The 26,083-nt window shown below is 42.0% G+C and overlaps 1 protein-coding gene across 5 annotated transcripts in view; it reads right to left on the bottom strand.

Annotated features, from left to right (window-relative positions):
• Positions 1-25,706, bottom strand: part of ADGRG6 (adhesion G protein-coupled receptor G6) — a 538,359-nt gene extending 512,653 nt beyond the window's left edge. For all 5 annotated transcript variants that reach the window (XM_072140986.1, XM_072140983.1, XM_072140981.1 and 2 more), the window contains exon 1: positions 24,878-25,706. In XM_072140986.1, the coding sequence (XP_071997087.1) occupies positions 24,878-24,909 (32 nt within the window). In that variant the 5' untranslated portion in view covers positions 24,910-25,706. The remainder of the gene's footprint in view (positions 1-24,877) is intronic.
• Positions 25,707-26,083: the final 377 nt, after the last annotated feature.

A 26,083-nucleotide genomic window follows, 5' to 3' on the forward strand; every position in this document is an offset into this window, starting at 1 on the left:
AGTTTCTAACCAACACAAAAGTGTGTGTCACTTTAACTTTTGAAAAACGCTAATGTAGCCCTAACAATGGCTGTTGAGTTCTTGGAGAATCACTCCTGCCTAACAATAAGGTTCTTTTAGAATCACTCCTGCCTAACAGTAATCTACTAGAACACCCTAACGCTATCCCTGTCCAGCAGCAGCTCTATCCCTAACGGCATCCAGACAGAGAATGATCCGAGCAGCCCGGGCAGGGGCTAGTATATTCCAGGGTCACCTGATCAGGCCAGCCAACCACTGCTATCGACATGTAAGTGTACCACGTTATGCTGGGTGTACTGCAGAGTGTCCTGGCTTGTGATTGGCTCGGTTTCTGGCCGCCAAAAATCTAATCGCCGCGTGATGCCATTTTCTCAAGCGGGCGAAATACTCGACCGAGCAGTTGCTCGTTTGAGTATTAGTGTACTCGCATCAAGCTCTTGCTTGCTCATCTCTAGTGAAAAGAGAGTAGCTTCATAGTAGCCTTTAATGTCTAGACACCTAGACAGCATGATTTTTTTCTAAGCTTAGGGTAGTAATGGTGGGTAGATTAAAGAACAACTGTAGAGTCTAAAAATTTTTGTCTAACTCTGCACCAAGCTAAAATAAAAAGAAGAAGAGTGAAGAAATCAGGTGATACCTTTTTCAGGCTGAGTATATTTGATGGTGAGCTTTCGAGAATAGTTGTTATACCTGATGTTATCATCATGTCTGACGAAGAGAACTAGTATTCTGGAAAGCTCACCATCAAATATACTCAGTTAGCCTTAAAAATGTATTGCCTGATTTCTTCACTCTTCTTCTGCTCTCCATGGCTAACACAGTAAAAATCTACACTACTATCAAGCTAAAATAAGCAATTTTCTAATTTACTCTCATAAGCTATCTGCAGACATTTACCTGCTAGCAGGGGTTTTAACTTGTCCTCCTGGATGCTCTCTCTCACTTTGTTTATATTGGTTGACATGGGAATCCATATATGTACTCTGGAGATGACAGGATGGTCGTTGGATTTTGTTGGTAAGGGCACTTTGAGATAATCTGAAGCTGCTGGGTGCAAGAGTCCTCACTATTGCAACCAGTATATAAAAACCTCAAGGACCTTAAATGATGTCACAAGCATGTGACTGATCACATGCTTTAGGTCATCCAATTACAAGGAGGAAGTCTCGTTATACGGCCACAGGAATGGTATGTAGCAAATCTGGTTGTGTTTGAATGTAGCAGAAATGTGTGGAAGTTTGAATGCATGCCAAATATAGACAGAGCTTAGGCTCCCCATAGATTCTAACTAACATACAATGAAACCTCTTTGCACTGGAAAGTGGTGATCTGCAGATAGGGGACAGTATTTTTTTTTAATTTTGACATTTTTATTATTACGACAAAAAGAAGAAAAAACAAAACAACCCAAGAAAATATTTATACAATATCACATGTCTTCACATATTGTTAAACAAGTAAGAAAATTTACATACATATCATTTGTTTTAAATTTTTTCCCAAATACCACCCCAATCTCCAGCGCTTGATGGCTACCTTGAATACCATCCGATATTAACAAATCCAATGTATCACATTACCGATATCATCTATTTAACCAGGCCTCCCAGATAATCTCTGTCCTATCCCCTCTTTCTAAAGCCCCCTGCCTGTCTGCATGACATACAAGATCAAACCTTGTCTCCCATTCCTTCAGCTTCGATGGCTCCCTATGCTTCCAATAATAGAGGATTAATTTCCAGGCCTTTAAATATATACATAATATTTTATAATGTTCCCCCTATGCCCAGTTTTGTTCCCAGGATACACACCTGTACACTCACCGGTATATTAGATTATAATCAATATTTGAATCCATCAACTAACTCCACCCAATAGCGATGTAGTTTCGGACATCTATCAGATTACATCTTGGGCATTTTTCCTCCTTTTTTCCATAAAAGATTTTCCACATCCTTCTTCCATTTATCAAAACAATCTTTGGCAGGAGGATTTATATTCCTTTTTTGTAAAGTCTTATAAACCCCAGACATAATTCCCTTCTTGCCTACCTGTTGGGCAAAAAAGCCTCCAATGGGTGAGTAAATTCCATAAAATCCTCCGGTGGTTGGCAGGAACTGAAGGCGCTCCTGAGCTGAGCATAGAACAACCAATCTCCTACCTCCAACTGAAAATCGGCAGATAACTTTTCATAAGATCTCAGATTTCTATCTTCCACAACCTAGTTAATAACTAAAATCCCTTTACCCTGAAAAACCCTCGTATAACCAGTCAGGGCCACAGCCCACTTTTTAAATCCCCGTAGTGGCGATATCCCAAAATATCCTTTACACCCTAACTTACTTTTTATGATATCCCAAACATCCTGCTTTAATGCAAACATAGTGAATTGTATTTTGTATTCATTTTTGTGAAAAACTCCCATTTCCAATAGACTCCATATATCATATTTTGAAAAAAAAAATAAAAAAAGTCATTTTTTACCAATTATAAAATGCACCATTTCTCTATCACAGTCGCTAATGTTCTGCCATTGTGTGGCTAAAAAAATAACGAAAAATCCTCCCTTCTCTATCCGTGGATACATTCTCTCTAGTTTTATATGTGCCTTTTTCCCATTCCATATGAAATCCTTTAACAAAGAATCAAAAACCAGAAAGATCTTCCTAGGAAGAATCACTGGACTGTTTTGAAAAACAAATAAAATCTGAGGTAACAGCATCATTTTGAAAACTACCATTCCTGCTGCTAATGATAAATAAATTCATTCTTTTCCAGACTGCCATTTTACCCCTGATCTTTTGTATGATAGGCTTCACGTCGAGCTCTACATAATCTCTGGCTTCTTTCCTTACAATAATTGCCAGATAACGCATCTTCTCCACTGCCATCAGTTTGTCTGAAGGATATGCAGATGGGTCGCTATCAATTGGCAAACAAGAGGTCTTCCCCCAATTTATTTTTATACCCGAGAAGTTGCCAAATTTTGCCATCATCAGTTGCCACCTTTATCCCCCGCTCCAAATTGTCCAAAAACAGCAGCATGTCATCAGTCAAGTGTAAATGGCTCTTCCATTTACACTTATCCTGGCTGAGGCCTTGTTGTATAACAACTTCACCCATTTTAAAAACTCTGGCCCAAATTCCATCTTTTCCAGGACACTCAAAATTTAGCCCCACTCAACGCGGTCAAAAGCCTTAGCTGCATCAAGGTAGACCACCGCTCTCATGCCCACTGCCTCACAAGGAGACTGCAGGTAACACCACATGCGCATAATTTTATCTCTTACCGATCTCCCTGGCATGGTCCAGACTGGTCCCCATGAGTCAAACTACTTTTTGCAATCTAGTTGCAAGTACTTTTTTTTAAATCCGATGGTCTTTATTAAAGCATATAAATTAACATCCATTTTGAAGGAAAGACATATATATTAGTACAGACTTCAATGTACAAATTACAGCTCATGGCCATAACCATAAACCAGCCCCTCCACTCCCTTCCTTAACAAACCCCCCCCCCCCCCCGCCCAGCGGTCCGGTCCCTCCTAGTCTAGGATTAAACTCCCTATTTGCTGTACCACCCAACCCGCCCCTGCGTTATGCCAATTCCTGCCTGCAACCTAACAGTCCCCCTGGGCACACCTGTCTCCACCTTCTGAGCAGCTCCTCTGACCCTAGTCTTGGGCAATCCAACCATTTACTCCACTGCTTTTCGAACTTCCCTAATGCATTACGTTTGAGGTAAACCCCATTTACATAAGAATTGTGACATTTACCATTCTCTTAACTTCTGATATACCAGGAGGCGCAGTATCCAGCCAATGTGTAGCTATTGTCTTCCGCACTTGATATAGGATCTTGGCTATCGCCTGTTGTTGTGCCCTGGTACTCTCCAGTTTCCCCACACAGCCCAGTACACACACCTTTGGGTCAGACCCCACTGTCACACCAAACACTCTGTCCAGCAGTCTATTAGCCCTGTCCCTTAGGTCTCTCAACGCCGGACATGACCATAAACATGTGTATGATGTCAGCCTCATCCATTAAACATCGCAGACACCTAGCCTCACTACGGATCCCCATTTTTCTCAACAGGACTGGAGTACGATAAGCTCTATGAACCAAAAATAACTGTGACCGCCTCTGTGCCACGTTCAGCGATAGTATACAGGGGGACTCCAGTGCCTCCTCCAACTCCTCCTCTTCCAACTCACCCACATCCCTTTCCCACTTTTGCCGTGTCCCATTCATCTGGTCCCCCAGCACCTTGTCCAATATTTCTCCATATAGTAAAGAAATTAGCCCTCTCATGGATTTAGCCTGAACCACCCCAGTCATCACTAGTGGAGAAATTTCTACTTCCCCTGACTCAAACTGCGACTGCAAGCTGTGCCTTAATTGTAGATATTGGTAGAACATCTGCCTGGGAACTTCAAACTCCTCCTCCAGCTGCTGAAACAATTTCAATATAGAGTCTACATATAATTGGTGTAAGTATTTAACCCCTTTCTGCTCCCACCGTCTTGTGTCGTTTAACATGAATACCTCTCCCAAATACGGATTATTCCACAGAGGCGTATACTTGGTCCAGGGCCCCACCCCCACTATTTGTTTATAAGTCCGCCACACCTTGTTCATCAATGCCAAAGTCGGATATTGCCTTGCACTGTTCCCTAACTTCCCTGTCTCCAGTAGCGACACCGGTGACAATGTCCCCCCAAAGTGCGTGACTACCAAGGGGCACCCTGAATCTCTCCCCTCCAGAGCCCATCCTCCAAAGTGCTGACATTGGGCTACTAAATAATATGTCCATGCATCCGGCACAGCCAGTCCCCCTTTAAATTTAGGTAACTGCAGTTTTGTAAGTTTGATACGATGAGCCCCTTGTCAGGTTCGCTAGGGAGAATGCTGGGACTTCTGATTCTTCTGCTGGTGCCAGCAGCGTTCTCCGACCCCCGGCACGTATCCTTGCAAACTCCACCTCTCATCCCGGGCAGCGGCTGCTAAGATCTTGCGCTGTCTAGGAGTTGTGTTCGGAACTGCTGGGACTTGTGGTACCTCTGCATGGTGCCTGGTTGTTCTGCACCCTAAGGGGTTAATTCCCAGAAGCTTCCAGCTCCTATCAGGTTCTGGAGGTGGAGTTCTGGCTGCATAAATTGCAGCTTCACTAGTCACCTGTGCCAGTGTTTGAAATCCCTTCATCATTCGCTCGCTGCATTAGGTTGACTTGCTCTGTATCTGTGTTGTTGTGACCTCGGCTAGTTTTTGACATTGACTCTTTGCTTACTGATTTTGCTCTTGACGTACCCTCTCGTTGTGACTCCGTCTAGTTTACCATTCTTTTGTGTTCTATGTTTGTCAGTCTGTTTGCATTTACCTTCCCACACTTATCCAGTGTATTTCGAGTCTTCAAGTAGTCGCCCCACGGCTATAGAAAGGGACAGAGGTTGGGACAAGCTCAGGGCACACTATCCCCTGTCTTCTGTGTTACCCAACCCTAACACCCCTTGTTTCCAGATCAATTCCCTGAATTGCCCGTGAATTTTCTGGAACCAATATTTTGGTGTCCATACCGGGGAATTGTGCAGTACGTATAGTAATTATGGCATTAAAGTCATTTTGATAAGATTAGCCCGCCCCATAGGAGAAAGAGGTAGTTTTTTCCACACTCTTATCCTAGATCGCATATTTGATAGTACTGGAGCCACATTCAGGTCAATAAAATCGGAAACCCTTCTAGTGATCCTAACACCCAGGTACTTAAACTTTTCCACTAATGGGATTTCCTCCTCCCCGATCTGCAATTGTTGATTCTGAACCAGTGGCAATATAGCAGATTTTGACCAGTTAATGCGTAGCCCGGAGTACTCCCCGAATCTCTTGATGACTTCCATCACCGTTGGCAGTGACTGTTGAACCCTGGAAAGGAACAACAATACGTCATCCGCGTATAACACTACTCTCTCCTCCCCACCACTGTACCGAAAGCCTTGAATTCCGTCATGCTGTCGGTTCCAGCAAGCTAATGGCCCGTGCCCTGTGACCCCCCCACCAGGTCGTATAACAGCGGGTATCAGGATGCTGATGCGGAGTTCCGCGCCATGGGGCTTACTCCATCAGCAGCTAGGCCACGCCCCCTAGTTGCAAGTACTTTAGCTAATAATTTAAATCGGTGTTCAGCAGGGAGATCGGTCGATATGAGTCCGGTTCTAATGGGCATTTCCGCAGATAGGGGGCAGTATAATGCCAAAAAAAAATCAAATGCCATGTGTTCATCCTTTTATTCCTATGTAGGTGTTCTACAGTGTAGTTGGAAATGTTTTAATACACATTTTTCTTTGTGGTGTAGTAGATTACCGTTTTATTATTTCTTACTATGACACAGAGCTCCAGTGCTCTGTGCCTTCCCCGCCTTGCTCAGCATTAGATCTCTGTAAAAGCTGTAGCTGATTCTGTGTCCTGATTGGTTCTGCTGCTTTTGCACAGTCATTAGAATACCCTCAGTGCTCTGCCCTCAGTTCCCTAAACATTTTGGGTAGTGTGGGAGGCTGCTTTGATGTCACTGAGAAGCTCAGAGAATTTTACAGATATGGCTGATAGATTTATGAGGCTGGATCTCAGGACAGGAAGAAGGCAGTAACTTGATATAAGTATTGTTGGAATTGTTGTCAATGGCGCTCTCCAGCTGTGCTAAAAGTATTTTTCTTCAAATAACTAAACAGTTATGTTTTAATAAAGTGCTTGCCAATCCAAGTTAAATGCATGCTGCAGAATATTCAAGGTCTTTGGGGTGATATAAAAGGGTAAGACTTGTGACTTGCGATTAAGAGGCATTTAGTTAGTAAAAGGACACTGAACTAAAGAGTGATTCAGGGTGCGGTCACACGTTGCAGTTAAAACTGCATCACAATTAGTTTTGGGTTGGTTTTAGGTGGTATTACTTATTTTAACAAGTGAAAGACATCAAATCAACAGGTGAATGACATTTGTGGCACACGTTTCTCCTTCAAAATCAAATTCACCCATTCAGTTCATGTCTTTCACCTTTGAAATTGACAAAACTGCACCTAAATCCACCTCAGAACTAATTGGGATGCAGTTTTAACTGCAACGTGTGACCGCACCCTCAGAGGCATTTAAAATTAGAAAAAGGACACTGTAATAAAGAGTTTACTTACACTCACCGGCCACTTTATTAGGTACACCTGTCCAACTGCTCGTTTACACTTAATTTCTAATCAGCCAATCACATGGCGGCAACATAGTGCATTTAGACATGTAGACATGGTCAAGACAATCTCCTGCAGTTCAAACCGAGCATCAGTATGGGGAAGAAAGGTGATTTGAGTGCCTTTGAACGTGGCATGGTTGTTGGTGCCAGAAGGGCTGGTCTGAGTATTTCAGAAACTGCTGATCTACTGGGATTTTCACGCACAACCATCTCTAGGGTTTACAGAGAATCAATCCAATAGAGCATCTTTGGGATGTGGTGGAATGGGAGATTTGCATCATGGATGTGCAGCCGACAAATCTGCGGCAACTGTGTGATGCCATTATGTCAATATGGACCAAAATCTCTGAGGAATGCTTCCAGCACCTTGTTGAATCTATGCCACGAAGAATTGAGGCAGTTCTGAAGGCAAAAGGGGGTCCAACCCGTTACTAGCATGGAGTACCTACTAAAGTGGCCGGTGAGTGTATATCCATGGCAAAGTCTAAAGACTCATCAGGTTTTCCTAAGCTTAAAATAATGTCATCTGTTTTGAGTGATACTGTATAACATTTTTCATTAGCAGTTATTCCATGAAGGTTGGGGTCAGATAATAGATAATATGAATATTAATGGGGAGAGGGGACAACCCCTGTCTTGTGACATTTGTTATATTTAAATGATCTGGAAAATGTGCCATTGGTTAGCACCTCAGCTGAAGGGGCTGAATATAAAACCCTGATAGCATTAAGTATTGCAACTTAAGTTCGTTAAGTTATCATGTACATATAAGAGATGGTGACAGAGTTGTTGACATTTGGGGGCACAATTACTAAGGGTTTTGCACCGCCTTTCTGGCGGAATTTGCACATTCTTTTAGGTGAAAGCGGCTTGCGCAGGTATTGAAGAAGTGTCTGCGCAACTATTGTGTTGCACGCAACCCTTTTGTGGTGCAGCTGCATTAGCTTTCATGCGAGACAAATTAGGGGGTGTTCCAACTTTCAATTGGATGAAGCGCCAGATTTAACATGCAAATTGTGTTGCACATCCTATGATAAAGGTGCAACACAAAAAAGTTGGGGAACTCTGTTGGGCCATTGCAGGGAAGCGAAAGATTCATGGTTTTTTGACCCACACTTTCTTAATGAATGTGTCGCACCCAGCATTATACACAGGAAACGCACTTTTAGTGAAGTTTCCAACAATCTTATCAGCATTCCATTATAGAGCTCGGTATGTCCAGCATGAGCGGAGAGTTGCGGGGAAATTAGTTTTTGATATCTGTTTCAATTTGTTGTTAATACTGAATGTGAGATATGAGTATGATTTGCATCTCCAGAATGTAAAATTTCATATGCAAATGTTGCCCATTTTTCTGATATCTTAAGGAGATCTGACTATTTTAATAAGCCTATCGTAGCCTCGTAGGGTTGTTTTGTCTGTAAGAATTAAGTCAATTCTTGATTATGAGTTATGTACCATTGAGTGGAAGGAGTAATCGCATTTTGTACCATGGAGTATTCTCCAAACTTCATACACAGTTGTGGACCCAAGGCATTTCACTTTAAAAGTAGATTTTTTGGGGGTGATGAAACAATACTGGGCTATGAAAGAAACATGATCTGTAATGTGTAAAGCTGCTAGGCCAGTTTCTGATGACAGGTTCCCTTTAAGCTAAGAAGGCCATAGGCACCTCATCCACACCGGCAATGGACACTGGTATTTCACACAGAACATGGATTAAATATGCTATGCTAAAGAACCTGGTTCTCTAAGGCTACAAGCAATGGCTTATTAAGGTTGAGACTTTAATATATGTGAAGGTACAATTCACTCATTGGGTTCCACATGATTCACTAATTTAAATCAAGTGGGTTTCTGGCCCCCACTCGCTGACTGTGTTGTCACTGAGAGGGAGAGGTACGCATTACCCCCTCCGTCTAGAAAGGTATCCTCGGTGGATGATTTTTATTAAAACTCCATAGCTTTTGACTGGAAGATATCACTACTGTGCCATTGCTTCCAATTGTCAGTGTACCACACTACCTTTCACCCAATACCAAACTTGGGGTGGCTAGGCTTAAAATCTCGGGTGTTCCACAATTTGACTGGGTTCTTATCCAGGTAGGTTTTTGGAATTCGCAAAATAGGCACATCCCAACAACTAAACCTTCTTCTGTAAACGAAGGCTCATAATCAAGTTGTAAGACAAATTTGATTTCCCTTTGTGCGTTTCTAGACAGGAAATCCTTCACCCATACACACACTCCTCAAGGTACTCTGAAAGGAATGTATACTAAACAGTCCTTCTTTGTTCCTGAAGTGAACATTGGTGCCAGCTGAATATAAGCAGATCTGTTTAAAGTCCCTCTATCCATCTAATTACCCCCCATTGAAGGAAAGGCTCCTAAGAGTATATGGACAAGATCATGTTTGTAAATGTAATCTGGTGGGGTAATAAATGAAAGTATGTGGGCCCAAGTCAATAATAACAAACAAAAGAAAAAAAAAAGTATAATTAGTGTAATATTATCACAATTGCTATCAAAACTCATCTTGATTTGTTGATGTATTGAGATTTAAATGTATGGGGATAGATCTTATTGTTAATCCAATGTGCATTTTTCACTAACAGATGTGTTTCTTCTGCACTTACTATATTTCCTGATACGTTTTTTGCTTCTGTCCATAATTGTGATCTTTTATATGGGCTATTAAGCCCTTCTGCATTAACTGAGACAATGCTAGAGGCCATTATTTGTTAGGGGGCAAGGGGAGGTGTGGTGATATGACATATTTACAACAGATATGTTGTGTATGTGTGTACCTAGGAGGCAGGTATTTGTTCAGCTCAATTCATCTGAAGTGAACTAAGGGAAATAAGACAAACAGGCGCTCAATAAGGGGATGTATACGGGGATATAGAATCCATCCCTATCACCACGTAGACATAGCCACAGTTTCAGGAACAGATAGTGGATACGCCCAACCCTGTGGCTGAGACGTCCACGGCATCAAGTCTATAGGGCAGTCATAGGGACGGTGTGACTGCAGAGTTTACGCTTGCTTCTCCAAGAAGCCGTCAGCATGTATGAAGCAGGGAGACCCACCAGCGGCTGGGTGGACACCAGAGAAGCTGTGTGGATATGGGATGAGGTGCCTCCAAACATTGGGACTTGCATTCCGGACTCCAGCAAAGATGTGGAATGGAGTAGGTCATAGAATGACAGTCTCTCTTGGTGAAAAGCCCCAACTTGCAGGCACAGGGGCTCAGTGTGGTACTGGACCATATCGCAGAGGATCTGCCACCTATTGGAAGAAATGACCAGCGGCTTCTCTAGACGAACCACAGGAAGATGATGCTGGGAGACTAGGGCAGCTTCCACAAAGTTTCCTGCAGAGCTGGAATCCAGGAAGGCAGAAGCTTGAAACTGGCCACTTGTTCTAAAGCTGAGTAGAACTGGGATGTTCAAGCATAGAGAAGCTTTGTAATCACCTAGAGATTCTTCTCCCAAGAATCGTAGGTGCGTGCATTATCCGAACGCTGGGGACAGACTGGATAGCACTCAAGAAAGTGCTCCAGGCTGGCACAATAGAGGCAGAGATTCTCCTGTCTTCGTCTGGAGTACTCTTGAGGTGACAGACGAGCTTTAGCTCTGCAGCAGACAGGGAGGGTGGCAGCAGTGGTCTTTGGAAGACTGGAGCCAAGCAGGGCAGTCGATGGGTCCTGGTCTGTGTTTGTTCAAGCCGCTGTTCCTCCAAACACTCGGAGAAGTCAATCCTAGTGGCCAGGGAGATGAGACCACTCATAGAAGACGAAAGGTCTTGTGCAGACTCTGTCCTGAAAGTCCTTTTTTAAAGGTAGCAGCTAAGGCTGCTTCATTCCAGGGTAGTTCTGAAGCTAGGGTATGGAACTGAACCGTATAGTCACCCACAGATAAGTACCATTCTGGTTGCTCAAAGAAGGTTGGAATTCAATGAGGAATGTGTTGATGTTAGCCGTGACCGGGTTGTTCCTGTCCCAGAGGGGAGTAGCCCATGTCAGGGCATTTTCTTATGGTGGAAGGCTGATCATGGAGGCCATTTTAGACTGTTCTGTGATTAACTGCATAAGCATTAGTTAAATGTGCAATGTGATAACTGGGTGCAACTGGGTAATAAAACCCCTGGGCTTGGAGAGTCTCAACCTAGGCACTGCGGAAGGTAGATTAACCAGTGTAGCAGGAGGTGGTGCAGGAACTTGAAGCCGCTGCGGAGTCCCCAACAACTGATTCAACATTGCAGTGACCTTTCCGAGTTGCTGGCCTTGCACAGTAATCTGCTGGGACTGTTGGTTTACCATGATGGTGGTAAGATCAGCCAGTTCAGGTGGCAGAACCTTGGCGGGATCTATGGCCAGATGTTACTGTCTGGATTCAGAGGCAGTGGATCCACTGTACCACCAAGTCTATGTGGCACCGGGTTACCACCAGAGCCCGCCGCAAAGCGGCTTGCTGCGGCAGTATACCACCAGGTTGCTGCACAGGTGCGACTTTGCTCGCAGGGGCAGCCAAATCGAGGTACAGAAGGTACAGTAAGGCGGAACCGTGGTCAGGGACAGGCAGGAGGTTAGGAGAGGCAGCACAGGATCAAAGTCAATGGCAGAGCAGAAAGTCAGGGCTGGCAGCAGAGGAATGTAGTCAGGAACGGGGTCACAATGGGAAATCACAATACAAGCACAGGACATAGGAAACAATCTTTCTCTTGCGCACGAGGAAAAAGGATTTGACAGAGGAAAAGCCAGCCATTTAATAGGTCAGCAGATGGCCAGCGCCAATTAGCAGCACAACGGCCCTTTAAACTTTACAGAGCTATCGCTCTGGATGAAGGAACGCACACTGAGCTGCAGGTGATGATGTGGCGCGCAGAGAGTGAGGCTGCGGCTGGCACGGAGGGGTGCATGGGTCGCATGGTCATACTGCTGTGGCGAACTTTAGGTAAGAGCACCAAAGGACAAGCTGGGCAGAGTAGAGAAAACAGTTAGTAAGTTACTGTTAAGGTAGATTATGTGGACAGTAGCACCATGTGGTAGCTAAAAAACAAAAAAACTAGTGAAAATGGTTCAGTGATTGTTTCTTTTAGAGGGTACCATTTTGTTATTCATTCTCAACATGTGCTAGATCTTATCCTGTAGCGGAAGATGGTGTGGATGGTGATATATTACATACATATTATTGTTGTGCCATATCTTGTGGTCAGAAGGTGCACTGGAAAGCTCCACTTGTATGATATATTATTTTCTCTTAATAAGCAAGTAAGTAATGGGGTTGAGGTGTCGTCTTGGTTGTAAAGTAGCTGCTGACAGGTCTATGAATAGATTTATCTCTTGATATGGTTTCATAAAGCAATCTTATTTTTCATGCAGCTTCCATTAGCTTTTCTATAACAGTAAAGAAATGTAATTGTGCCAAAACAGACCAGTCTTCCACATCTGCAATTTTAGCTTGCATCTGTTTATGTCTCCAGCTCATGTATTACAGCATTGTGTAAGTCAGCGAAATCTTCTAACTTATTTATGATGTGGTCAGCTCTTTCTCCCAGCAACTGGATGTGAGCATGTACTGGAGAGAGAAAATTAGTCATATCCTGTTGAAAGGACTTGCATAAAGCTTCCCTTTCATGGAGGCCTCTGTCATTGTGTTGTTTGAGATGGGAAGGGCTTCAAAGATGTCAGGCATATCTGCAGTACTGCCTATAGCAGTGATGGTGAACCTTTTAGAGACCGAGTGCCCAAACTACGACCAAAATCCACTTATTTACTGTGAATTGCCAACGTGGCATTTTAAGCAGTAACTTATTACTATGTGTTCTTCCACACCTTTCAATCATATCAGCCCCTGAGGCCACCAATACAGTTGAAATAAAGAGGGTCTCTCTGTAGAGGACGATTGGTGGGTCCAGCAGGATGACCTCCAAAGATGACACAGTTCTATCAACACCACCTCACTTTTCCTGCCGTTCCAAACAGCCAATGAAGTCTCGTTTTAAAATAGCGCTGAGAGCATCATCTCATAAGTTGCCTGGGACCACAGGAAGATTTGGACCTGTTTGGTGAACTCTGTCCTGTGGTGATGGCCTGAGTGCCCACAGAAAGGGTTTTGAGTGCCACCTTTGGCACCCGTGCCATAGGTTCGCCACCACTGGCCTATAGGTATATAGCCAAGTAAGCAAGGCTACAAGATTGTGGGGAGTGAAGAGCGCCTGATGACCCACTTCTAATGTATGGTATATAATCTTCTCCTGACATTGCTCCAGATACCAGTAAAGAGTGGCTGATAAGTGGCAGTGTGGTGATCTGTCTGAGACCAAGATCGAGGCACAGTGGCATCTCCGGCGTTGCTCTGTTCCTGGAGATGGAGCTCTCTGCTTGTTGCTTGTTTAGCTTCCCTTTCTAATAATAAAGTGAGCAAACCATTGTAACATACCTAGTTATATTACACCTGGTACTTCGGTATACTGCAGCTGTTCAAACTCATTTTCTAAGCTTGCATGACCTTACTGCCAAGTGTCATTGCAAAATAGGTAGCTAAAGTTTCTATCATATAGTTGGCAATGTCTATAGTGACACAAGATATCATAGATTCTGAAACACTATGGGGCAAATCTATCAGGACCACTGTGCCAGAGAACCTCAAATAATCGCAAATGCTAGCTTATTGTGGGCGTCCGGGAATCGGCCAGCATGGAGCATTACTGTCCCTGCACTGACGCATTTGCTGCTGCTGGCGACTTTTCATATGTTTCATTTGCGTTTTTTTCCGCTGCGCATCCTCCCGCCCCAATACATCAAGAGGCTTCCGCCAGCTTATGATAAATATGCCCCTATTTGTCTTTCACTTGTATGGTGAGGCTACAACTTTGAAACAACTATGAAAGGAGTTATTGTCTCACAAATTAGAAAGTTTACAATTCAAAACATCACTTTAGCAAATCTAAATTGCTTAATTAATCCTTTTAATGTTGCTACCCTTGCCAGACATTCTAGAACTTGAAATTCCATTTAGACCTAGTGATGATAAAAATTTTGAAGGAAGTGCTCTCATGTGGCTTAGTTATCAAGGAAGATATCAGTAACAAAAACAATCTGAATGCATTATTTAACCCCTTAAGGACGCAGCCAGTTTATAGCTTAAAGGAAACCTACCACTTGAAATGGCAGGTTTAAGAAGAAAACACCGAGCACCAGCTCAGGGTGAGCTGGTGCCAGAGCTTATTTTTGTTAGTGTTTTAAACCGCTGTATCGCGGTTTAAAACACTTTTTAAACTTTATAGCCGGCGCAGGGAGGTACGCGCTCGGCGCTTACCATGCGCGCGGCTCTCCTTCACTTCCTATGTAGCCGCGCGCATGGTAAGCGCCGATCGTGTACCTCCCTGCGCCGGCTATAAAGTTTAAAAAGTGTTTTAAACCGCGATACAGCGGTTTAAAACACTAACAAAAATAAGCTCCGGCACCAGCTCACCCTGAGCTGGTGCTCGGTGTTTTCTTCTTAAACCTGCCATTTCAAGTGGTATGTTTCCTTTAAGGCTCAGACCCATTTTTTGTATGCTGACTTGTGTCGCTTTACATGGTTATAACTTTTGAACTTTTATCAAAGAGATTCTGAGAATGTTTTTCCCCATGTGTCGTACTTCATTTTAGTGGTAAATTTTGGCTGATAAGCTTTGCGTTTATTTACAAAAAAAAAACGTAGCATTTTTTGAAAAATTTGCCACTTTCAAAATTCAAAATCATCGCCTTTTCAGGCAGATAGATTTACCACCTAAAAAATTCCTGAATAACATTTCCCATTTGTCGACTTTACATTTTCATAATTTTTTAAATGTCTGGATAATTTATTTTGAAATTTTACATATTTAACATCAAAACCCCCTGTATAATCAACCCAGTTTCAAATCAGATCTCCATAGTAATTGAATCAAAATGGAGGTAAAATTTAGAATGGTCAAATTTTGTCTGTTATACATTCATTTAGCCCTAAAGTTTATACATTTCCAAAAGATAAAAATGTTATCTTTATTCTATGGGGCGATACGATTACGGGATACCATACTTGAATATTTTTCTTAGGTTTTAATACATTTGCCAAATAAAACACTAATGTAGGGAAAAATCTATCATTTGTGCATTGCATGCCTTCCAGGTGGCATAACATTTTAACTTTTTTGGCTACAGAGCTGGTTGATGGCTTGTTTTTTTTTTGCGTAACATGTTGTACTTTGCAATAGTATTATTTTGGAGTAAATTTTTTTTTATCACTTTCAATTGCATTTTTGTGGGATTCAATAGGTAAAAATCTTATTTTTTGGCTGGTTTTTAACAGTTCTTTTTAGCGGTGTTCATCGTGCTGGTTCAATAATTATTTAATCTTATTCTACGAGTTGTTACAGACGTGGTGCTACTATATATGTGGGGTTTGTGTTATGATTTAGACTGTTTTTATGGGGATTTATGAGCATTTTTATTGATTTATTACTTTATTTTTTATTGAATATTTTTTTTACTTTTTTACTTTTTCCACCATGGGACATGAACAAGAAATCATCTGGATGCTTGCTCATGATAATATCCTGCAATACTGATGTATTGCAGGGTATTAGCAGTGTCAACCTATGCACATGCATAGGCTGACACTGTGCCTTTAAGATGACGTCACAGACGCCATCTTTCAGACAGTGCCTACAGGCAGCTCTGGGGTCCTGAACCGACCCCAGGGCTGCCATAGCAAAGATCATGGGGGGAAAGACTCCCGGGATGCATGTTAAAGGCATGTCAGAGCGACTGCGGCATTTAACGGGTTAAACACCCGCGATCGGAACCCACTGACCGCGGTTGTTATGTACCGTCAGCACCCTGTGTATCCCGATGCCGGTTTGGCTCTGATCCAGCGCTCATCGGCGGATATATCTGCTGCAGAGCAGGAAGGACCCTATATATAGGGCCTCTTGCAACAAACAATTATCCCTTCATGTACAGACTGTTTATCATAAATTAGTTTATCCATGTCACTATATTGTATAAAAAGACTGCTATTCTGCAACTAAGCCTAACAATAGACTGAAACTTGCTAATTCTGCAGAAATGTTCTTAACAGCAGCCACTTAATTTATTTGACAGATACTTCAGATAGGACAGCATTAGAAGACCATAGAAAAATCAGTATTGCATACCCTATGACAAGAAGTGATGTCATCGCTTATTTACAGCCTGCCAGCATAGAGCATGCCTAAATAATAATGGCCCACAAAGTTTTCAGTTTGACTTGGCATGTTCTTTTCAGTGCAAACTGCTTGCACATGTATAAAAGAGGTGTCAGAGACACATATTTGGTGCACACGACACAATTGTGGCGCACGTTGCAATACTCTTCATGCAACACAAATTTCTGCACTGAAGGGGGCGTTCTGCTGCTCAGTCAGATCATGCACCAGATTTGACATGCAAAGTCTGACTTAAAGGAAACCTACCACTTCCGATGGTGCTTCTAAGCTGCAAATGCCATGCATCAGCTCAGGGTAAGCTTGTGCCGCTGCTTATCCTCGTTATGTTTTTAAACAGATGTAAAGCGTTTAAACGCTTTAGTAATCTTTGTATACCAAGTAGATTTACCACACCATGGTACGCGCTCGGCGCACTTCCTATTTACGGTGCAGTGAATCTACTTCGTATATAAAGATTACTAAAGCATTTAGACACTTTACATCTGTTTAAAAACATAAAGAAAATAAGCGGCTTGCAGCTTAGAAGCACCATCGGAAGTGGTAGGTTTCCTTTAATTGTGTTACATGTTCCATGTTAAAGGTGCACCAAAGAAAAGTTGGTGCACTCTGTTGGGCGCTAGATTCATGAAGAACAGGCACCAGAAATCGTTAATCTGGTGCACTCTGCACAATACACTGGCTAACTGCACTGCAATTTATTTTCATGGCCACTGGTGTGCTTTACAGATTTGTAGAAACAATTCACTAAGATCGTGCGCCCCATATACTGCCTGTGTCACTTACCCGTTCAGGTCCGCCGGAGTTCACCATCTTTTTCCCGGTGCATGTAAGTGCATGGCTTGAAACACAAATTCAAATGTTAAATCCCACGCTCAGTCCGAATCCGTCGGATCGTCCAATGACCTGCCCCCGATTTGTGTCTCATGAAAGCCGGCCCCTTTGTCCCAAAATCCGATTGCGTGCACCACAATCCCCTTTTAAATGCGGCATAAAACGGTAATCGTCCGAATATCCAACATTTGTGTGGTCCTCGGACCCTTAGTAAATGAGCCCTTATATGTTGCCCAAATATATGTGATGACAATGGGGAGTCCATGACAGCCTGACAGCCTGGAATCTTTAAGACTGCCTTGAGCCTGGAGTTTGCCAGGAACAGCATTTCACCAAATCTACCATATACAGCTGTATTGCAGTATGTGATAGAAACAATCAGACCCCCTAGCATTAAAGTACCCTATGAGATAAGTAGTAAATACAGTAAAAAAAAAAAAAGTTTAATAAAAAGTGATCAAAAGTCATCAGTCCAAAACGGTTTCCAAGGTTGAGGAGTAGTGACTATGACATATGCATCTCACAAGCTAAAAGCATAGTCTCCCAAAGATATGAAGGGCAAAACTTCACAGGAAATCTGTAAGACATAACTTCAGTGAATTATGAAGTTAAGGTGAGTTATAGTCGGATACTGGCTACATTTTGAAAAAAAGTGGGAAGTGAGACAAATCCCTGTACCTGGCACTAGAACCATTGCCCTAAGACAGTGATGGCAAACCTTTTAGAGACCGAGTGACCAAACTACAACCAAGTCCCACTTATTTATCGCAAAGTGCCAACACAGAAATTTAATTTGTGATTTATACTCCCTGTTCTGTCACAGCTTTCATTCATATCAGCACCCTGAGGACAACAATTAAGCAGAAGCTAGAAGAAATTTGTATGATCATTGTAGCTTCCCTCCAGGGTCCCATAAACAGGAAGAATTGTCAGGGCCGGAGCAGGAGCTACATAATGGTAATCTAGATCTGTTCACACCATCCAACTCCTCCAGTAGTCCCAGGTAGCTCTGTGCACAGCAAGTCCTGAGCTGTTTGGGACTGTAGGAAGATTCCTGGAGTCCTCTCTGGTGATGGCCTGAGTGCCCACAGAAAGGGCTCCAAGTGCCACCTCTGGAACCCGTGCCATAGGTTCGCCACCACTGCTCTAAGATATTGCATGGAGGAGCTCTGGTCCATCCAAGGTTTTAAGGGACCAGTAATGTGTGACCAGGTGGGAGGAGTCCTGGCAACTGCCCATAAGAAGGCTTTCTTTTTTTTACATTTCTCAATCGCCTCCCCTTTCTGCCAGTCCCTCTTCTCGCTATCAATTGCACACAATGAAATACTAGCCAGGATTTAAAAAGCCATTTAGATCCCTTCTTTCCATACATTTTTGATCTAATCAACTACCCTGTTTCCTCAAAAATAAGACATTGTCTTAGGTCATATTTTCAGGGGATGTCTTATTTTTCCATGAACAAGAATTTACATTTATTGGTAAATGAAAAATCAACTTCTCAAACGTCCTTATAACTCTCCAAACTCTGAACTATTGGAATATTTTACCCTAATCTCTCATGGTTAGCAATAGCACTTTCCTTAAATGACCACTTCATGTCCATGAAGCGGCTTGTAGCACATTTGTCCTCTAACAGTCAGTGATTTTACTCCACAAATTCTTCACCCATGTCACAACCTATAAAAGATCTACTAATACTAATGTACGGCTTGGGGGGAGATGTAGCAATGACTGCTGCTAGGTCTTATTTTTAGGGCAGTGATTACCAATAATAGCATACAGGACCACAATAATGAAGTCATAATACATGAATCAATAGAATAAAACCTTCAATCTTTATTTCCACAAGGCAATCAAAAAGACAAGACAATTTAAAATCATCACCACAAACACACAAAAGCGGTGGTGGTCAATAAATAACATATCCGCCTGAATAGGTATAGAGATAACTCTTGAGAGCACAAAATAAGTAAATATGTGTATACAGGAAACAACCAGTAACTTTGTCTAGAAAGGCGTTATATGTATAGGTGCCTACCAACCATGCAAATAGCTCTCAGAACCACCAGTGTGGTAAGAGGAGGGCACATATACCGGAAGGACCGCCCCCAAAAAAGGACCAATGAAAAATATTGTACGTGGAGACGGTAATTACTTGAGTTGCCTGTCATTGGACTAGTTGTGTGTAGTAGCGCATTGGCATGGTCACCATGCACGCTACAGGAGGCTGGGCACGGACCACCGGAAGACGCTTGATGCGCATCATTAGCACGTTATCGTCGACCCGCCGCCCGAGCGCGCATGCGCGCCAAGACAATGCGCATCAACAGTCCATGTTGGAAGTGGGCAAAGGTAAGGGCACTGTCACGGGTACCCCCGCGATCCATACCACGGATCGCGGGTGCACCCGTGCCCCTGTCACGGGCACCCCCGCGATCCATATCGCGGATCGCGGGTGCACCCGTGCCTCTCTCCGCTGCCCCGGTCCCGCTCCTGTGCACTTACCCCTCCTGGCTCCCGCTCCCGTCCGGAATAGGGCGCGCGCGCGGCACTGTCTCAAGATTTAAAGGGCCAGCGCGCAGGTGATTGGCGCTGGTCATTTCCTGTTTTGTATTTAACCCTTTGTCTCCCATCATTCCCTGCCGGATCTTTGTGCCTCATAGCCTTAGAGAAAGCTTCCTAGCGAGTATTCCTGTGTTCCTGCGTATTCCTATATTCCTGCGTGCCTGTGTTCCTGTGTATTCCTGTGTGTTCCCGTTCCTGAGTCCTGTGTTGCCGTGTTACCTGAGTTCCTCCATGTTGCTGTGTGCCTGTGTTCCCGTTCCCACCTGCCTGGACCTCCTGTTGCTGACCCCGGACTTGGACCTGACGTTGCATCTCTGCCGCCTGCCCTGACCCTGTGCCTGGACCTAACTACGAGACTGTCATCCGCTAAGGTACCTCGACCTCGGCTGCCACCGTGGGCTGGTCCCACCTGGGAACGACCTAGTGGTATCCTGCCGCAGCAAGTCCAACCCGCTTTGCGGCGGGCTCTGGTGAATACCAGGTGCCGCTAGGCTCCGGTTCCGGGTGTTGGCTAGTTACATCTCCCGCGGTGGTCCAGAGGATCCACTAATCCTAACAGGCAGCATAAGAGAAAAATGTTATGAACTGCATCTCATAAATGTAAAATGTAAATGTTAGGGGAGGCCTTATATTTCTAAATTAATTATGGCCAATAGCATTGCAGTGTTCTATTCACGCCTCTTTGATGATTTTCTGTCTGTGATATTATGGAGCTGAGACAATAAACGGGGAGAAGATCTTTACATACACTAAGAGACTGATATGTGTCTTGGGTTTGTTCTCTCCTCTCTGGTACCGGGAGCCATGAAATATTTAATTTGAAAGTCACCTGTACAGCTGAACTGAGGGCGGTTAAGCCCTAGATAAAATTCTCTAACACCTTCCTACTATCCACTCTTTTTATAACTCTCCAATACTTTTTTCATGCACCCACCCCCATACTGTACAACCTTCTAGCCATGCATGTTAAACCATCTCCCCCAATCCAAACCTGTGAATCAAGTGGCAACTGAAAACACAACTGTTTCTGCCACACAAAGTTTCACTATGCTCTGTTACCTTGTATTTTCTGCACCCTCCTATAAACGCCTATTGTCCTCATGACCAGGGCCCTTCTTTTCTACAGTTAAATTAATATTAAACAGAGTTAAAACTCATAAATCTTATCAAGTATTAAGATTTTAAAAGGGGTCTGGGATGTGTAAACCAATCTATGGTCTTAAAGAGAACTATAAATGATACAAAGCTAATTAACAGTAAAACAAAAAGTTTTGACATTTAATGTGCACGGTGGCCATTTTCTATTTCTAATAATGTATCGTGTACCAAAATCAATCAGAGATAAACCAGAGGCACTCACTCACATATCCAGGCACTGTGACAGTGGTTATCTTCTAATATTTGTTATCCATGGACTCCCTCCAAAATACATTTTTAAAATGATGCTAGATTCTCTCCGCCCTGCAGATACACAGGCTGTTATAGTCTGCAAGCAGCACTTCCCCCTTCCACTGTGAGCTGAAACCATCTGTGTTGCAGTGAGATTACATCAAGTAGAGAGAGAGGAAGTGCCCAGCAAGAGCAGAGGGGCTGGGTAAGACAGTCTAACAGCATGTGAATCTGCAGAACAGAGGGACTCTGGGAAGTGCTCCTCATTAGCATAGATTAAAACATTTATTTTAGCAAGAAAGTGATACCATGTTAGGGCCAGTAAGGGGAAATGGCATATTTAAGCTTTGGCTAAACAACTACCTGTATGAATGCAGCCAAATGTATACCTTAATGCTTGTTAAACTAAGTTTTGTGTATGAACAGTTGTGCCCATCTACCATACTGCATAGCTCCCAACCGTCCCGATTTTGCCGGGAAAGTCACGTTTTTCTTACCTCTGCCCCGCGTCACGGGCAGCTATGAGATTGTCATGGATTTTCCCCCCAGGTCCCGGCATGTCCCGCGTTGTGTCCACAAAGTAAATACTTTGAAAGCCAGAACTCACAGTACAGAATGGCTTCTACAGACATCGGGCAGGGAATCCTTTTCAGAGAAGTGTCGGGTTAGCGGAGAGCAGGGACCACGTCATCAGGTTCAGATCACCATCTGTCCATATATGATCTCCAGGCAGACACAAGCTCTTTATTTAATTAAATTAAATAAAATTTTGCCCAGGCTGAGATTCGAACCTGGGCCCTTTGCACTGTAGACAGGAGCCTTAACTAACTGAGCCATAAGCCCAGAGATACTTATCAGAGGATTTCTGGTAACTAAGAAGTGTTATCTACCAAACATTGTGACACAAACTTAATGCACTGATATATAGAGAGGGATCTTCTCAAAGGTTATTATTGTAATTATTGAGACTATTATTATTATTATAAATTTTATTATTTTTAATATTATGGAGATGATTATTAATAATAGTAAAAATAATAACAATCATCTCAATAATAATAATAATCTACATAATAATAATAATAGTCTCAATAATTACAATAATCTCTGAGAAGATCCCTCTCTATGTACCAAGGCATTAAATCTGTGTCACAGTGTAACAGTAGTCATAGTTCTTAGTTACCAAAATTCTAAACCTTGATAATCACTGAGGTCATAGCTCAGTTGGTTGAGGCACTGTAACATTATTGTACATGGACACTGCAGGTTCTAGGTTCAAATCCCATAGAGGATACATTTTTTTTATTGAGATGATTTTTATTATTATAATATGGCTAAAATTTGGGGCGTGGCCAGGGAGTGGGAGGGGGGGTGGCTTAGGGGAATCGCCCTCTTTTTTGTCCCTCTTTCCCTTTCACAAATACATACTGTATTTGTAGTTCTGTAGCTAAAATATACTGTACTTTGCCTACTTGTAGAATTTTCTTTATTTCCTTTGACTTACATGATTGCCTAATATGTAAACAACTAGCGATTAAAAATGAAAGTTAAGTTCACACAGATAGATAGAAAATAGATTTTAGATAACATAACAGGGTTACTCACCATGTACCAATATTGACATCAGATAAGCCACTGTCAAATGATAAGTTTAGGCCAATATTCCTCTACAAAAAGATTTATTGTTGACTTTTTGTTTTATTTTATGCATTTATTTATGAATGCTGTTTTTGTTATTACTATGTATAGATTAGGTGAGTGTTATAAAAAAAATATATGTTTACTCAATATGGTATAAATCATTTGTAAATCGATACATTTAACATACTAAATCTATATGACTCAGTATTGAGAAATCTGTTTTACAATCAACACCACAGCTTAAAGCACTGTACTCATCAGCATGAGTGATCTCATTATTAGTAAATTAAGACTTTCTTCTAGTCACCAAGTGGGGAAACATATTGATTTACAATGGCATTTTAGCGCCTGTATAAAAGTGATCAAGCAGTGCTTTCCAATGGAATGATTTCAAAGATGAAAAGATACAAATAAGGTTATTCTCTTACAAGTTGACAATGTTCCATAGTACGTACGCCATCACAGCAGCAAATCAGATTTGTGGTTGGTTCATTTGGAACAGAATAAGAAAACAAAGGGCCATTCAGTACTTATTCTTATTTTTACTAAGGGTATAATATTAAAAAGGGAAGTGTATAAAAGAAGACAGACATAAAAAAATTAAATATTTACCTATTGCCAGCAGGTTTACAGTATGCATTAATAATGTATTTCACATAATTTAAAATGGCTCACTAGATGGCTCATGGGTAGACAATAGATAAATGGATTTGTAACTGACCAGATGAGGTGTCCAATATTTCTTTGTAGTATATTAAACTGTAGACTTTTTTTATAATTAGAATTAAAGTCCCTTAGGATTTTTGTTCTATGCGGAATTATATCCTAAATGTGTTGCTCTTTATGAGAAACTGATTCAAAGAAAATATTGTGAATAGATGGGACAGATTCACATGTGTATATTGTGTATATTAGGATGGCAAGAATTACTATTTTAACTAGTAAATCAAATTAGAACTACAGAAATATTCTAAAAAAAATACTTTAAAGGAAGGCAATCAAGTTCTGGAAACATCATGAAACATACTGAAATTTGTCACACTACTAAACTAGTAGATGAACAACTTGAAATAAATGTGGCACTGTCATCAAAGGTTACACAACATTAACATCATATACACTACTACTAAGTGATCTTTAATATTGTGGACACGCACAGCAACAAAAGGTATATTTGTGTGAGAGAAAAGCGATTCTATTAAGTCCCAGACTGGTCAAAGCAAATGTGTCAAGAAGTAGATACATTTCACTTGAAGTAAGATGGATTTTTATAACTGTTATTTTATATAAAGCAAATAATCTCAAAATGTAGTTTTCACAAAATGAATAGCTGACACTGAGATATTTGCTAAATAGAGATAGGTAGGAAAATTGATAGATATGGATGAGTTGAGGCACATAACAACACTCTGTTTATTAAAGTTTAGCAATCATTTTAGCATTTGAAGTTGAAACATGTAATAAATATTGCATGACTTCCATCTAGAAAACCCTGACAGGCCTAATTCATGATTGAAAAGAAAAAAAAATAAGAGCATAGAGTTACATTTATTATTTGATACACTTTCTGTTAATATCCAACCCACACATCATGTACAAGCATTAACACGCACACTCACAGCTGTGAGTTTTTACAGTTAGTACTTATACCCCCAAATGCTTCCTGATAAAATCCAACCGACAAATCAAGAATAACATAATACACAAGTCTTTACATGCACAGAAATACTGTGAAGAGACGTCTGAGTGTCTAGTGTTACTGCTTACACCCCTAGGGACATCATGTTTGAACATTTCTAAAACATTTAAGCACATAAAACTATATGGAACTTTGTGTAGAAAGACACAAATAGATAAATGTGCCTTGGGGTAGTCAGTGGGGTCCTGAGATGTCACTATGTCCTGCTGTTGAAGCACAGCTAGTGGTATTTTTAAGTGAGTTCTAGTTCCGAATAAACTTACATTGTGATTGTAGATTTCCACGTAGTTCTCATTCCACAAAGCGCAGCATGTTGTCCTCTGGCAAACTCCTTGAACCTTCTCGGTTTAAACCAGCTCTATTTAGCCTTTGTGCCAATCATGTAAAGTGGACAGAGAGAGAGGGAGAGCTAATGTCCTGTGTGGTGTGACCAGGGTAATCCCGGCGGAGATGTCTGCTGCAACCAGCTGTGGACGGTAGTGAGTCTTCTCCTCCACTTTGTACGTAGACAGTAATGAAGCTCTGCTCTGTGCGACTCACTGCTGCTTCTGCTCAGAACAAGTGCAGCTCAGTTTCACATTACAGCACTTGGATTGCAGAAGTAAAACCTGCTTCTGTCTAAGGCTGAGTCAATTGCAGAGGCAGGAATGAATGAAAACAAAAGGTGTATTTCAGGTTTCTTACATAGTTAAAGGTCCCCACAACTTAAATCCACCAAGCAGAAAAAGGGTGAGAATTTTTTGAGCTTTTTTCAGATGGATGCCAACTTTGTTCCTGGCTCCTGAGCTCTCTTTCTTTCTTGAGACTATGTGACACTCATCTGTTCTCTTATCTCTTCCTCTTGACCTCTTTCTGTGGTATTGTTTATTATGACAATCTTTCAGTAGGCTGATTAAGTTTCTTTCACAGTATCTGTTTTTCACAGTCATTACCTTGTGATCAGTCAATGGCTGTCTACACTTTCCAATTTCACTCAACTCCAGCTTCTTGGATCTCTATTTTTCTAAGCTTCCTTGAAGTTCTCAGTGCACTGCTTGAGCCAGTCCCACAGGTGCTTGGGAGTTTCAGGCTTGATTCTAAACTCTTACTCAAACTGAGGTCTGTGGTGGGTAGGGCAGCTGTTGAGAATTTTCCTAAAAGTCTCTGTTCAGCACAGACCTACTCTAGGGGCGCGTTCACACGTTGCGCTTTGGTATCATTTTCATTGCGTTTTAAAATGCATTACAACAGCTGAGGAGAGATGATTTGCCTATTTACATTACTGTTTACATTTGCCTTTACAAAACACATTGGGGGACATTTACTATGGCGTTTCCGCCAGTTTTGTGGCGCTTTCACTACATCTTCTGCTCTCCTACCTATTTATTAGCTGTCGGGGACAGAAAAAATGACTTTTTCTGTCTTCTCCGACTCTTCTCCAAAAAGGGGCGTGGCTTTGGCAGAGTGGAAACTCAGACACAATTAATATG

This window comes from Engystomops pustulosus, chromosome 3 (assembly GCF_040894005.1).
Source record: "Engystomops pustulosus chromosome 3, aEngPut4.maternal, whole genome shotgun sequence".
NCBI classification, from domain to species: Eukaryota; Metazoa; Chordata; class Amphibia; order Anura; family Leptodactylidae; genus Engystomops; species Engystomops pustulosus.